General features: G+C 38.7%; 1 protein-coding gene across 1 annotated transcript in view; it reads right to left on the bottom strand.

The window, feature by feature from the left end:
• diaph2 (diaphanous-related formin 2) overlaps positions 1 to 13,313 on the bottom strand; it is a 370,395-nt gene extending 357,082 nt beyond the window's left edge. Inside the window, 2 exon segments of the mRNA XM_051419022.1 lie at positions 12,286 to 12,679; positions 13,136 to 13,313. Coding sequence (XP_051274982.1) covers positions 12,286 to 12,369 — 84 coding nt within the window. The 5' untranslated portion in view covers positions 12,370 to 12,679; positions 13,136 to 13,313.
• Between the last annotated feature and the right edge of the window lie 563 nt (positions 13,314 to 13,876).

Genomic DNA, 13,876 nt, shown 5'->3' with positions numbered 1-13,876 from the left:
ATTAACTCTAGTAGACACACATCATTCCATTATTCTTACTTTTATTGCATATTCCACCAGGTGCCAGAAAATAAATTTTCATCTAAGATGGACAAAGGACTACAAATTGGCTACCACTGCACAGCTTTTTAACAGCAACGCCTGTTATTCCCAACCAATTTAACAAGACCATCTGTATGATGTCATTTTAACTCACTCACTGGAACTATCACTATAAAATCAGTAGCCACAATGGCTCTGTAAAACGAGTTTAGAAGGAAATTAGGTTTTACTTTAATTAGTTCTAATAATAACAAAGGATTACTTTGAGCCAGCTATTGTTGGCAGTGAGGAATGTAATGCAATGTGCTCCTGACAGTTCTCGGTAACTTCATGAAACTACCTTGTGTCCCTGTTTAATCAACTGCTCAGTTCAGCTACGGAAGTGATAGCAGCGCTCACGACTGGTATCAGTGTGGCATAAATTCTCATTTCCTGGAGACGAAAAAACAAACAAATGTCCCTGTGCTGATAGAAGAGCTGTGAGAAATTTAGGAAAACTGTGCAATTTTTATAATTAGCCTCGTACAATTGAGTAGCTTGGCAGTCAAATTGGGTTCTCATTGTGGAAAATCTGTAAGTGTTTCTAGCTTATTCAGAAAGTATCAGTTCCACACATTTCTCTCTGTTGCATTCAGTGGGGCAGAGCACATTTCAGGACAAGAGGACCGAAGCTGCACTGAAGACATCTTAGTGATACTGCTCAGAACCATCAGCTAATATACTATTATTAACTCATCATCACTCAGAAGCAATAGTGACTGACATTAGAGTGCTATTAGACGTAGAAGCAGTATAAAATGTGCTTACTGCACTTAAACTTTACACTCAGCAACAACAACAACAAAAGGAAAAAAGAGCTAGAAGAAATGTGAATGGCCAAGATTTCTTCACATGGGGAGAAGTGTAGGGATATATTTAATTATGAACGAGCATGCGAGTAACAATGTTGATTATTCAAATATATTGGCTGTTAATTAGCAATGCACTCAGCTTTTACATAGGTGTTACTGATGTTGAATTATGACCTCAAGAGAAATTAAATAGTGTTCATGCATAATGTGCAATGTGAACACAAAATTGATTACACAGGAACTTTGTAGCCTCAGTCAGGAGTGACGACTGAAAAAAGAAAAAAAAAAAACATTGTACAGTTGTCTGGATAATTTGGATTGTAATTCTGACAATACCACATTGCAGTGTGGACTTTTTCTAATGCATTATTAATTTCAATAGCTCATATTGTTTATGTGTAGTTAAACATAATTTCCCTATTGTGACAACAAAACTCAAGAGTGAAACACAAAAGTGAAGCACACAACACAGGAGACTTTTGTTTTTTTGTCCGAACAGCGGCATGGAAAACTTGGTTTGCCAATTCGCCACAGCTTGTAAACATGAAAGCACCCTAAAGCACAGTATAAAGCATATGATGCAGAGACACATGCACTGATCACAACACACCTTAAACTCCTAAAGCCTTTTTCGAGCCAGACATCTACCAGTCAGTAGAAAAAACAGAAGCAGCGATACATTTTTAAAAAAACAGCTTACCATTAATGTAAAGGGAGAACTGCCATTCACAAAAGTCACAGCAGGGCTTGAATACATTGGAGGGGGGGAAATCATTACCAAGTAAATTTGATGCATAGCAATAACTGTCTGTAGTGACAGTTGATACATGTCTCTTCCTATTACCAAATTACAGATCACAAACTAATTTAAGATGGAGAAAGAAAACATCGTTATGTCTTGGCCTGCCTGTCAATATAAAAGGGCCTCAAAATTTGGGCTGCTGCTCCTAAACTTTTCAATAGGGTGCACCAGAGCTCTTACTAGAAAACAGTCTGACAAATACATCAGATTACATATTTGACAACATAGACTTTAATCATGTAAATATACCGTATGTAATATGTTAAAGGAATGAAGGGAAATCAAAAAGCTTTTCTTTCTTTCTTGCTGAGCTCCTTTAGGTCATGGCCTTCTTGTAGATACATTAAAGACTAATGTTTGCTAGTGTATAGTCATAAACATTGAAATCACATAATTTGTCCCTATGTAATCAGATAGGATGTACAGCATTACCAATATCATGCTCAATTTTGGGGGAGTGGTATCAGACAGCACCAAATACCAGCCGAGTAACTGAATTAGACAGTCTAAACTAATCAATTTGTCTGAATTAATCTTGATACAAAGTCGTCTCAATGGCTTGCTTTGTAAACTCAGAGAGGTAGTGCACAGCACCGACTACGCTGCTACTAAAGATTTATGAAAGCATGAAAGTAACATTTATCCTTCTTGATACAAATCTATCAAATGAATCTTTATGTTTGCACTGTGAGTACACCCTTTTAAAGCAGAGCAGTGGAGGGAAAAGAGCCCCAAAGACACACTAAGACCCTATTTATAACTGGCGTTTCATGCGACATGTATCAAACTATACCTGGAGAGCGTTTATCCATTTAGAATATATTTACTATTAAAACTCACTTCAGTAGCAGCCAGTAAATTCCCTCTCCTTGTGTTTTCTCTCAGGTTATGCAAATAATTCTTCCTGAACATTAAATGACAGTAAACATCTGGTTTTATTTGCGCTACACACTTGAGTCTCATCTTTATTCAAACTTTGGTTGATGTTTCCATCTCCCCAGCTTCAGGGCCTGTTCCAAGAAGCACTGAGTTATCTGAAAACCTTTGCAAAGTATAATCCACAAGAGGTCCTTTTACAGACATTTCTTTTTACATTTGAAAGGGTTTTACTCAGCAAATTGAGATAATTCTGTAAACCTGCTTCTTGGAACAGAGGCCCCACTCAGTTTACTACAAAGCTGCATGCTAGGTGTGCACGTTAATAAATAAATAAATGACTGACTATTCATCTTTTAAATTAATGTCAATTAATAGATCAAAGCAGATTTATTAACAACATTATCAACTTTCAACATTCCAAATATCTACAGTGTCAATCTTTCCTCAAGCACCAGAAAGGTTCCCTTGACATGAGTCAGAAATGTACTCATTCACTGGAACTATCACTATAAAATCAGTAGCCACGATGGCTCTGTAAAACAAGTTCAGAACAAAATTATAGCACACAGTGTACATAGTTTTGGCAGCCAATATAGTGAATTTTGGAACTGAAATAAGAATAGACCTTTAATGTGTGGACTGTGCACCAATTTAGCACCGATATGATGATGTTAAGGTCTCTAGAAGGCTGCTTTGTCAAAGGTCCAGTGTGTAACATTTCGGAGGATCTATTGGAAGAAATGGAATTTAATATTTATAGCTTTTCTTTCATTAGACCACCATGTTGCTCCGCATTGTTTCTACAGTAACCCAGAATGGACAAACCAGACACTGGCTCTAGATAGGGCCTTTCATGTTTTTGCGAGCTTTGCAGCCACCGTAGTTTCTCCTACACACTTGGAATGAAAGGGTGAGGCAAGGGGGCTGTAATCTGCAACTACACCACTCAGTAAGTCAACACAAATGGGAGTAAAACTGAAAAGAGTAAAGTGCAGAGTAAAGGAGAGCTAAAACAGCACACAGCGTTCTTAGTGCTGTGACTGTAGGCAGTGCCACAAGCATACACATGTGTCAAGCTAAACACACAAACAACAGGAGACCCAGCCTTTTATCCCAGCACTGAAAAATCTATTATACACATACACCATAATGGCACACTTGTCCTCTCGGCAAACTGGATTAGGAACAATTTAATCAAGCACAAAATGTCAGAAAAGCTATTCTCTTAAACAAATAAATTAACTCTTGACAGATGCAATGTTGACTCAGTTCTTATGTGCAGTCTTGACTTTGTGTTACTTTCACTTGTGTTATTCCAATAAGTTCCAAAAACATTTCAGAAGATGTAATTAATGGGCACAAAAGAAAATAAAGCAATAAAGAATGCACTAGGTTTCTGTGAGAACTGACGTGCCTTTAAAAGGGCATGAGTCTGTGGTAGCCTTATTATTTCAGGAGAGTGCTGGTACTCTTTACAGTTTCCTAAAACAGCAACTATTGAAAAGGGGAAGCACACAAAAGCCAGTAGAGCTAAGATTTGAAAGGTTGCACACTGGATGGCCTGACCATGTGACTGCAGACTAGCACTACAATGCCCTCAGGTTATCTGTCTCTGTTGAAAGCAAATTTCTACTACTGTACCCTTGAGGGTGGCATGATATGCAGCCATTACAAAAGTTGAGCGTCGTAAGAAAAGCTGGAAATGGAAGTCTATAGAGAACTTTTTAAATTTCTTGTGATCGCACAGAGAAATGTAATTTGTGTTATAAGAAATCCAGCAAAGACAATTCGAACTGCAGTAACCTTTTAGTGTCAGAATTATTTTTCTGAGTTATTCTGCCTACAATTTCAAATCAAGCTTTTATTGTGTATTGTTCACATCTACTCAACCTGTCTTTTTTTCTCTAATTGCTGACATGTGCAAAACATGCTAACTCAAGACCTTGTTGTCTGTAAGCTGTTGGCTAATGATATATCACTACAGTGCTAGCCAAATGAATTTTTTTTTAAAAAATAGTCATGGAGTAAATGGGAGTTGTAATGAATGGAGTATTCATTACTATAGTGACTATGCCTGTCACATACCGCTGTGATATTCTACATTACCGCTCCGCTGCTAAATTGGGAGTCTTCTAAGATTAAAGAAGACTCATGATATCCCTGTGTCAAGCCTGTATCATTAGACATGTATCAGGCAGTGCATCAAGTCTACTCTGTCAGCCAATTATTCATCCTGCATTGACCTCTTTCCACAGTGTCCCACATTACATGAACAGGTTTATTCAAGAAATCAATTCGAGTATACTGTAAGCTTTGCTTTAATCTCTCTGTGTACTGTTAGGAAGGCATATGCTTCTGTGACACAGTATAGTTCATTGTATATCACAGCAAATACCACATTCTGTTTCAGGTTTGCAGCTGCCACTGATTTAAAAAAGTGTGAAAGCAGCTCTCAAACAACCCATCAAAATCTGATTTCTCACTTACATACTGACAAATAGTAAACTAAAGCATATCAGTGACAAACACCTCTTCTCAACAGACAGAACCCCCCCCCCTTCATCCTGGCCTACATTAGACTGTGCAGTTGCTTAGTCAAAACACAGTCTACCACTCATGAATCACCAAACTACTGTATGCAATTTGAGTAGAAACTTGATGCACAAGATATGCCTCACGCAGGCTTTTTAAATATGTATCTGAGGCAGCCACATTTCCATTGTTAAGCTCTAATCCATTGATGTACATGAATGGGGCTCATCTCAGATGGTGACATTAGAGCAGTGAGTCTGTTGGTTTCTTCCCATGTGTGACTCAAACATTCTTCACCCCGCTTCCTCTCTTCAAGCTTCCCCTCCGCAACTTCCTGAATGCATTTAAAACACTCACATGTGGTCTGTTTCCTGTCATTTCTCAAACGTCTCGCAAACACAATCACAATTATAGCCACATAATACATATAATGTGAGAGTGGAGAAAAATCTCCAATGCAGCACACGGAAGAAAAAAATAGTTAAGATCACATAACAAGAACTTGAGATTGACCAAACAGGAGACAGCAGAACAGCCTCAAGTGTGTGACAAGCTGACAACCTGTACTAACCACATGCTAACATGACCTCAAATGGCCCCATGGCTTTGCTCAAAGTTCATGTATCAAAGCGTCAGAAGCTTCAAATGCCACCGCAGCTTCCAACAGCAACAGTACACTGAGCCATTAAATATGATTCACAATGTGATACTGTCAAAACTGTCAAAATCACAAAGGATAACAACACCGTTGCCTAGCAGTATACTTAACTTCAACACAAAAAGTGTCCAATTTGGACTGTAGCCTTATATGTATAGCATAGCTGAGTGATGTGGACAAAAATAATAAAAAGTAAAACTTGTTCCTGTAAATGTACAGTGAATCATAATCTCTCTTTAGGTGTGGTAAAACACTAATTTATTTTACTTTACTTAAGTTGATGTCCATCAAAAAAGGGCTGTGTGATATGGTCAAAACATTGCATTGTGATTATTATTTTGATATGATTCACGATTTTGCATCACAAATTTAATTTTCATTGAAAAAAACTATTTTACAAAATCATAATGATGTGAAATTTTTGGGGGTCTGTGCCAAACAAACATGTTTTCTTACATGTGTAGAACAATATTTGTAGGCCAAGGCATCTCTGCAGTACTTCATTATAATGCTGTTTTGTCACACATTTTAACTTCTGCAGCTTCTGCTATTTGAATATTACACTTGGCAATATTAAGATTTTGATAATTTTTTGATTAATTGTACAGCCTTACATCAAAATGTACAGTAGAAAAGCAATTATATGTCATTCGGGTATTGAAATGAAATTCATAATGTTCTATAGAGCGATGCAATCATTACATTTAAAAGAAAAAAAACCTCATGATATGATTAAAACAATAAATGATAAATAACCTTCTATTACCCAAAAAACTATGTCTAATTTCTCGGTAGCCTACACAATGAAATGAAGTGTATGCCTTTCCACTAAGCTCTCCCATGCCCAGGGTCTCATATAAAAGACACCACTGTGTAAGTTGCACTGAACTGTCCATTCATTACTGAAACATTAATTACTTTAATGACCAACTAAATGATGAGCAAGATAACAATCATTAAGACCCAATTTAATTAATAAGGGTAAATTACAAATTTCAAACACTCTCAAATAACACCTGACAGAGAAAAATTGACATTACCAGCATGCCAATTTTGAGACTAATCCCCCCTACCTTCGCTTAATTTTAGGCAAGTCTTGTATTGATGTCATTGTCTATCTTTAACTGTATAAAGTTGTTTTTGAAGTATTTTCTGACGGCCCTTGGCAACCCAATTTCATCACTCAATATTAACAATAATACAAAAGCATGAAAGAACATATGCCTTTACTGTTACCACAAGGTCAGCCTCACTAGTTACTGTAAATTACCAGGCTAAAGTTATAATATTTTGAAAAGTATCAATACTCAATAGTGTAGAGGTGGTCAATTTTATAAATGTAATCAACCTGAGGCGTACAACATAGCAGTTCAACATTGTCCAGAGCTACCTCTCAAATGTCTTCGTAGGGATAAGGATGTGGGTCTTTTGGGGTGGTTAGACAAAGCCGTGTAGCACTTTTTGTTGATTATAATGCTCTGTAAGTATAGTTAATAGTTGGGGAAACAGCTAACGTTAGCGGCAATTAGCTGCACCTGGCTTGTACCTGTAGCTAGAAGGTAATAAGAAACACGTTGAACTGAGCTCTCTTAACAGTTTTTGAGCTGGCTAACACTAGCACAAACAACAACTTAACGTTGTCATCTTGCAGCCTTCTTTATACCCCAGCAGAAAGTCACTAGCATAGCCACAACGTAGCTACATATTCTGTCTTGGCTAGTGTCTTCCTTGTTCCATCGCGCAACATTCACTGTACATGTCTCCTCAAAGTGTCGCCAAGTGCTTGCTCATGGTGAAAACTGCTGGGTCTCTGTAAATAATTTTAGAAGGAGTACGGGCTGGACCTGCTACATATGAAAAGTGTCCTGAGAGTTATGATTTGGCTCTATGCAACAACAAAAGAAATGACTGACCACTCTGATGCTTACCTATAATATGTGTTGAAAAGTATCCTAATCTTAATCTAGCCATTATTACGTATGCTTTCCCATGCATTTCTTCCCCTACTTCTCTTAGTACAAACTAATATACTCATGTCATGATCCCACTGCTAATTCTCATAGAACGTGCTTTGACATCTACACTGTCCAGCGGGTTTGGCCAGTTTGTCCACTCTCATGTCCCAGAATTCCTTTACGAGCCGCCACCCACATGAATGTGACCTTGCTTTACAATTCTTAAACGTGCAGCCATGATTTCATATCATCAGTCCTGATGATGCACTGGAATTAATACTGAGCTGATACATACGCTCATTGTTCTTTAAATACATTTGGAAGTCACCAAAATGGTGATGTTTATTTATACCAAGTTGGTTCCATTCCACAAATAGAAATTATATGTGAGCAAACACTTCCCATATGAACATTATGTTTATGAATATATATTTCATCATAACAAACAATAATAGCATATTTATCACACTCCCCTGACATATCTCATATTTAATGACATACTTATTTCTGAACTTGTAACATTCCTGATTGTATTTTTAGATACAAACTGCAAACCATGAAACACTCAACTGTAAAGTAAAGGAGGAATTGGTATGTTTCAATTTGATAACACAAGGTCCTCAGTTCCAAGGTTATTAAAGTCTCACAGTTCTTTATTTTAACAAGCATGTTCCTTCAGACCTAACCCTCACCTATTTGCATGTATGCGTGTAGAATACTGGCAAAAAAGCTCTGGGCTGAAGGGAGTAGAGACTAATCTCAGTTATGCTGTAAACCAGTGATAAGTTTCCCTCTCCCTCTCACTCAAACACTGACAAATGACCTTTGAGATACTGGTCACCTTTATTCCTTTAGTAATAGATAATAGAAAGCAAAAGTAGACAACCACAGCCTGTAATAAGAAAACATCAACTGACTGGTCACATTGCTGGAGTACTTCCCAAACACACGAGTTACAAGTTTAATCATCAAACATTTAATAATTAAACACAGCTTTATTGATTGCTGAAAAGCAATCACAATTTTCACACAAACTTCACAAACTTGCTAGAGTGCAACTAAACCCTTTAGTAAATATAATGTGTACTTCAGCATGAAAACTTTCTCTTGGAAACATCACAAATCACTGCTCAGTGAATCATTCATTCTTTTATATTACTGCTACTTTACGATGACAGATTTTCTAATGTTCCGGCAAAACTGTTTAACAATATCATTCCTCCTCGCCCCTTATAGTTCTGTGTGTCAGGGAGTTTGTGATCAGCCAACACTGCATGTGTCACAACACAAAACTGCATGTCAATCTTTAGTACAGATGCATATCTCTTGGTAAATACAAAGTGTGTTCGCTCACATTAGGTGGCAAACTATGTAATGCAGACCCATTCATTTACTGTGAATCTATTTATTAAAACAACAAGCAGGTAGTCCCTAAAACAAGGTTTGAACCTACAGTTTGTGATCTGAAGCCACATAGTTTGTATACAGATGCATTATTATGACTTTTCCCTCATGTTGTTCTGTGTGAGGTCATCTATTACTCTGGTATGCAGAGGAGAAATAAATCTCCCTTTCCGTCGAACTTGCTCACCTGAATTCCTTTAAAAAGATCTCATTCCTTCTGCGTGTTTCTAGAGGTTATGTTTTTACAAAATCAAGAAAGGTGCATTATCACAAAGTATAAATAAAATTATCTCTATCTCTAAACACTGAGGTATTATTCTAATACCCTTGACTGTGTTGAGTATCTACATTCTAGGCCCAAAGCCCAGATGGTGTTGCTGTGATGTAATCCTGCCCAGTGACTTGTTAAGCAAACATACAGCTTTCAGTGTTTCTGTTCTAAAGACTGATTTGACTTTGCTGAGACTCAGCTGATTAGCCATGCAAATTGTACTGTACTTTTAAGCAGCTCTGACTGTGAATGAACAGCAACAAGCCCTACTCCAGCTCATGATAGACATTACCCCACCCTTGTGTCTGAACACATACTGCATGCCAGGAATGTAATCCTACAGTAAATCTTCAAGTGTCCAAATATGGGAATTTTTTATATTTCAAAATGATATGAAATGATCATCTGAAAGATCTGTGCAAAGACTCTTGAATGGTGATTTCCATTTTTGTTTCTATTTTTCTTTTAAATCAGATAAAATCTGAATTGCAGATGAATATATACATATAACTTTATACCTTTTATTTACATGTCTGCAAACAAACTTGGAGCTACAGTATATATCAGTGCTGCTACAAAGATGGGATAAACAAAAAGGAGGACATGTATGGCTCCACCCAGGGATGAAACATTACTTCCGTTCCCAAACTCTTGTGTTGACATCTTTTTGAAACAGCCTCAGTTCAGGCTTCCTTTGCATCTGACTGGTCTACTTGGAGGATTGAGCAACAGGGACTGGGCCTGGCCCTGAGACCACTTTGAGGAACACAAAACAGAGCTCTTATAAAGACTTCTCACTAGTGATTTGCTCAGTGCTTACGTCATCCAGACACCCTTGCAAACACTATTATGCTTGGGAGGCAGGATATTCAAGAGTTGCAGGCTGGATTTTTCAAGACAACACCCTTTGGTAGCTCTGGGAGTGTATGTCATTTCAGTTCACTCTGGGATTTTCTGTCTGGCAGTTATTATGGTCACACTTTTCCCTTTACTTTAACTCTCTTTGGGACTTATTCCCTTGGACTGATACCGGCAGTGTTTTCTTCCTCATGCTTCAGTTTTAGGACAGCTGCATACCAGGGCAACAAGAAACACCACCTAAGTAAACAACTGAGGTGTTAATAAAGTCATTAGCGGTCAGCCTCTGCATCTGCAATCAGTCCAATTGGTCACTTTCTTTTCTTTTTTTTTTAAAGTATTTCTTTGGGCTTTTATTGCCTTTATGATAGAGACAGCTGAAGATAGAGAGGAAAGGGGGACAGAGAGAGGGGATGACACGCAGCAAAGGGCCGCAGGTCGGATTCGAACCCTGGGCTTCTGCAGCAAGGACTCAGCCTCAGTACATGGGTCGCCAGCTCTACCCACTGAGCTAACTGGGCGCCCCCATTGGTCACTTTCTACAAAAACAGAAACATTAGTCAACGTAAACTGTGCCTTTTCATTTCCATGTTTGGTAGCAGTGGCTGGAACTAAACGTCTGACCGATCCCACTAATCAGCAAACAATCACAGTTCAGTGAAAGGCACAATATAAGGCAACACTACTACTAGTCAATTACTGGCTGCTAAGAGGTGACGTCATCCAGAAAGTTCAAAACAGCAGCCAAGCTTTCCGCTCTTGCAATAGTGGAAAAGCAGAAACTTTAATCAGCGAGAGCCAAAGTTCTGTGAGCCATTTGTTTCTGCAGCTGCTGGCAGTGTGTATGCAGTGACAAGGACTCAACACACTCAGTAATATAGTTTAGATTTACTGTTTTACATTCCAGTCAAGACAGTGAACGCAAATACTGGGGCTACATTTGACCAAATAAGGCACTTAATTGTGGTTTTGGATGCTCTTGGAAGTAAAAGACACTGTTTACACAATTACACAAATAAGTTAAAGCACAGCACGAGTTGTCTGAGGGGACTGATCCAGACTTCATACAGAATCCAAGACAACACCTCCACCACTACCAACATAATCCCAAATCTTATGATCTCATTTCCAGGCAATGAACTGCGTGCAGGAATAGCATAATGACACCAGAGCTCCAATGATGCAGACTCACACTTTCTAAATGAGCACACTTTTCGCTCTGTATAAACTATTCCACTAGGCCAAACCAATAGAGAGCCTATAAATAAAATGATGTAGTTTTCAGATGTTATCTAATGGGCACCATCCTCCTCTGACTGCTATTAATCGTGCTGATAATACTGTTCAGGCTGACTAAGGATACGTTTTATCAATCACACACAAACAGTTCATAAAACCGCCACAAACCACACAGATATCACGCTATGCACTGAGTCATCCTGTAACTGAACTTCTTCTTTGTGTATCTATGTATTAAAACAAATATATTGAAGCCTGCCTGTCACAACAAGAATGCTTTTCAAAGAACTTTCAGGTGATGTATTGACAGGAATAATCACATAATGCAATGAGTGCTTTCAACGGTAAAGCACTTAGTGAAACACTATCTCTTTTACTCTAAACAGCTATTAGCTGCTCTGTATTGGGCTGCATTAAATACTAAGAACAACACATCAATAACTTTTTGAGCCTCATCCTGCACTAAACAGAGCTGTGCTGTACTGACAGCATGCTGTTTACTAACTGTCCTGGAGTTATGTGTCCACTCAGCTTGGTTTGACTTGACTTCACTGTAAGGTTTATACTGACTGAGAAATAAAACTATTAGAAAGGCTAAATCTTCAGTGCAATGAGCTCAGTTGAGCAGTTTTTACAACAGAGGAATAAAGTACAGTAGTGAAGCTTTCTACAGCTGTTGAGTAGTACAACTTTCTCAGCCTTACTAAAGTTGAGAGTGAATTAACCCTTGCTTGTGGGATTACAGGATATGACTGCACACTACTTCCATGCAATGAGCCAGTGTGAATACCTACCAGCTTTTTGTTTTTACCCTCATCCTCGCTGGACTTCTTTTTGGAGGGTTTGTTCGGGTCGTCCCCGCCGCTGGCTTGATCCATATTGCCTTCTGAGTGAGTTCCCCCTCCAGAAAACCCCTACTGCGACCTCCTCAAAAAGTTTGCAAACTCCACCAGCAAGCTTTTTAAAAACACTTGTGCAGGGAAACCATCCAGGTTAGGTCTTTTCAAAATCCATTCCGTTTAAAGGTAAAGCATAGGTTCAAGTTGTCCGCTTCCAAATATTTCCCGAATAGTATCCAACAGCCGAGGAGGCTACTTGAAGAAGAAAAGGTGTGGTGGGATATGATATCCGTCCCGATGCCTCCCTCAGCTCAGCTGTAAGTCAGTTCACACCGCTGGTAAAGGACTCCTGAAATGACCAGAGCATTACGTAAACGATAAATTACCAGTCTATCATAATGTCTCGGTGTTAAGTTACAGAAATGTTTGACTTAACACGTGTCTCCCTGAGCAGTCACATTAGTACGCGGGTAGCAGGCAGTGATAACGTGAACGGTAAAACAGATGTAAACAAACATGAGGTAGCTATAGATAGCTCGGTTCAAATAAACATAAAAAAAAACAATGTGTTTCAACACTTACAGACAAAGCCCTGAGCTTGGAAACAGGCTAAATGACCAAACAAAGCAAACTTACAACCGTGTAACTTAGCCATAACATAGTAGTAAGACACAAAATAATGTTTCATGTCAGCAGGGATGCTCCGACAGTTCTCAGGGTGCACTAACAAAGCCGGTATTGGGCTGAGAATACAGTCATTAATCAATATTAACGAACAGTTGTTATAATAGTGGGGGGAAATCACCGTTGTTCTCTCTGCTTGGAATACTTTGCAGTGCTGTACACTTAGCTAGGCTAGCATAAATGGACGGCCGTTACCTAGCGAACATTATTTATTTTAACAGACAAAATCATACACAACTACATACAACGGTGTGTTATAAATTACAGAGTGGACAATAGATAACAAGCCTAAGAAAACTCTCAAAATCCCATCCAGAGCTTACCTTTCGCAACCGAACGTGAATGCCAGGCCCACGGTGATCCCGCCCATCCAGCTTCTGATTGGCCCGTGAGGTACGCAAGGAGTGGGAATTCCTGTCGCTATTGGTCAGGTTTTCTGACAGTCATAAGGTCGGCGTGGCGACGAGGGGGGAGGAGACTTGTGACGACGAGGTCAGTGGTGATTTCACTATAAGCGGGTGGGACTCAGTCAATGGACCAATGTCCTCAGTCAGTTGTTAGGATTGATCCAGGAGTGAATTATGAAAGGCTGGCCGCGGACTGGAAGCCGGGCGGGAACGGAACACACCTAACACACACACCTTTCTGTGTTTGTGTGTGTAATAATAACTGCTGGCGGTATTGTACAGTTACCTAGTTACATAATAGAGCGCATCATACATGCCTAATTGTCTGGTTGTCTGTTGCATAAAGAACAAAGTTATATTTTTTCTGCCTATGAAAGAAGGATTTTTTAGGGGAACAAAGTTTGGAAAAAAAAAAAACATGTATATAATCTCCTGCCAAAAACCTGATGCTGAAA

This window comes from Dicentrarchus labrax, unplaced genomic scaffold (genome assembly GCF_905237075.1).
Source record: "Dicentrarchus labrax unplaced genomic scaffold, dlabrax2021, whole genome shotgun sequence".
Taxonomy (NCBI): Eukaryota; Metazoa; Chordata; class Actinopteri; family Moronidae; genus Dicentrarchus; species Dicentrarchus labrax.
The sequence above is the reverse complement of the archived record's forward strand: the minus strand, read 5'-3'. Positions and strand labels throughout refer to the sequence as shown.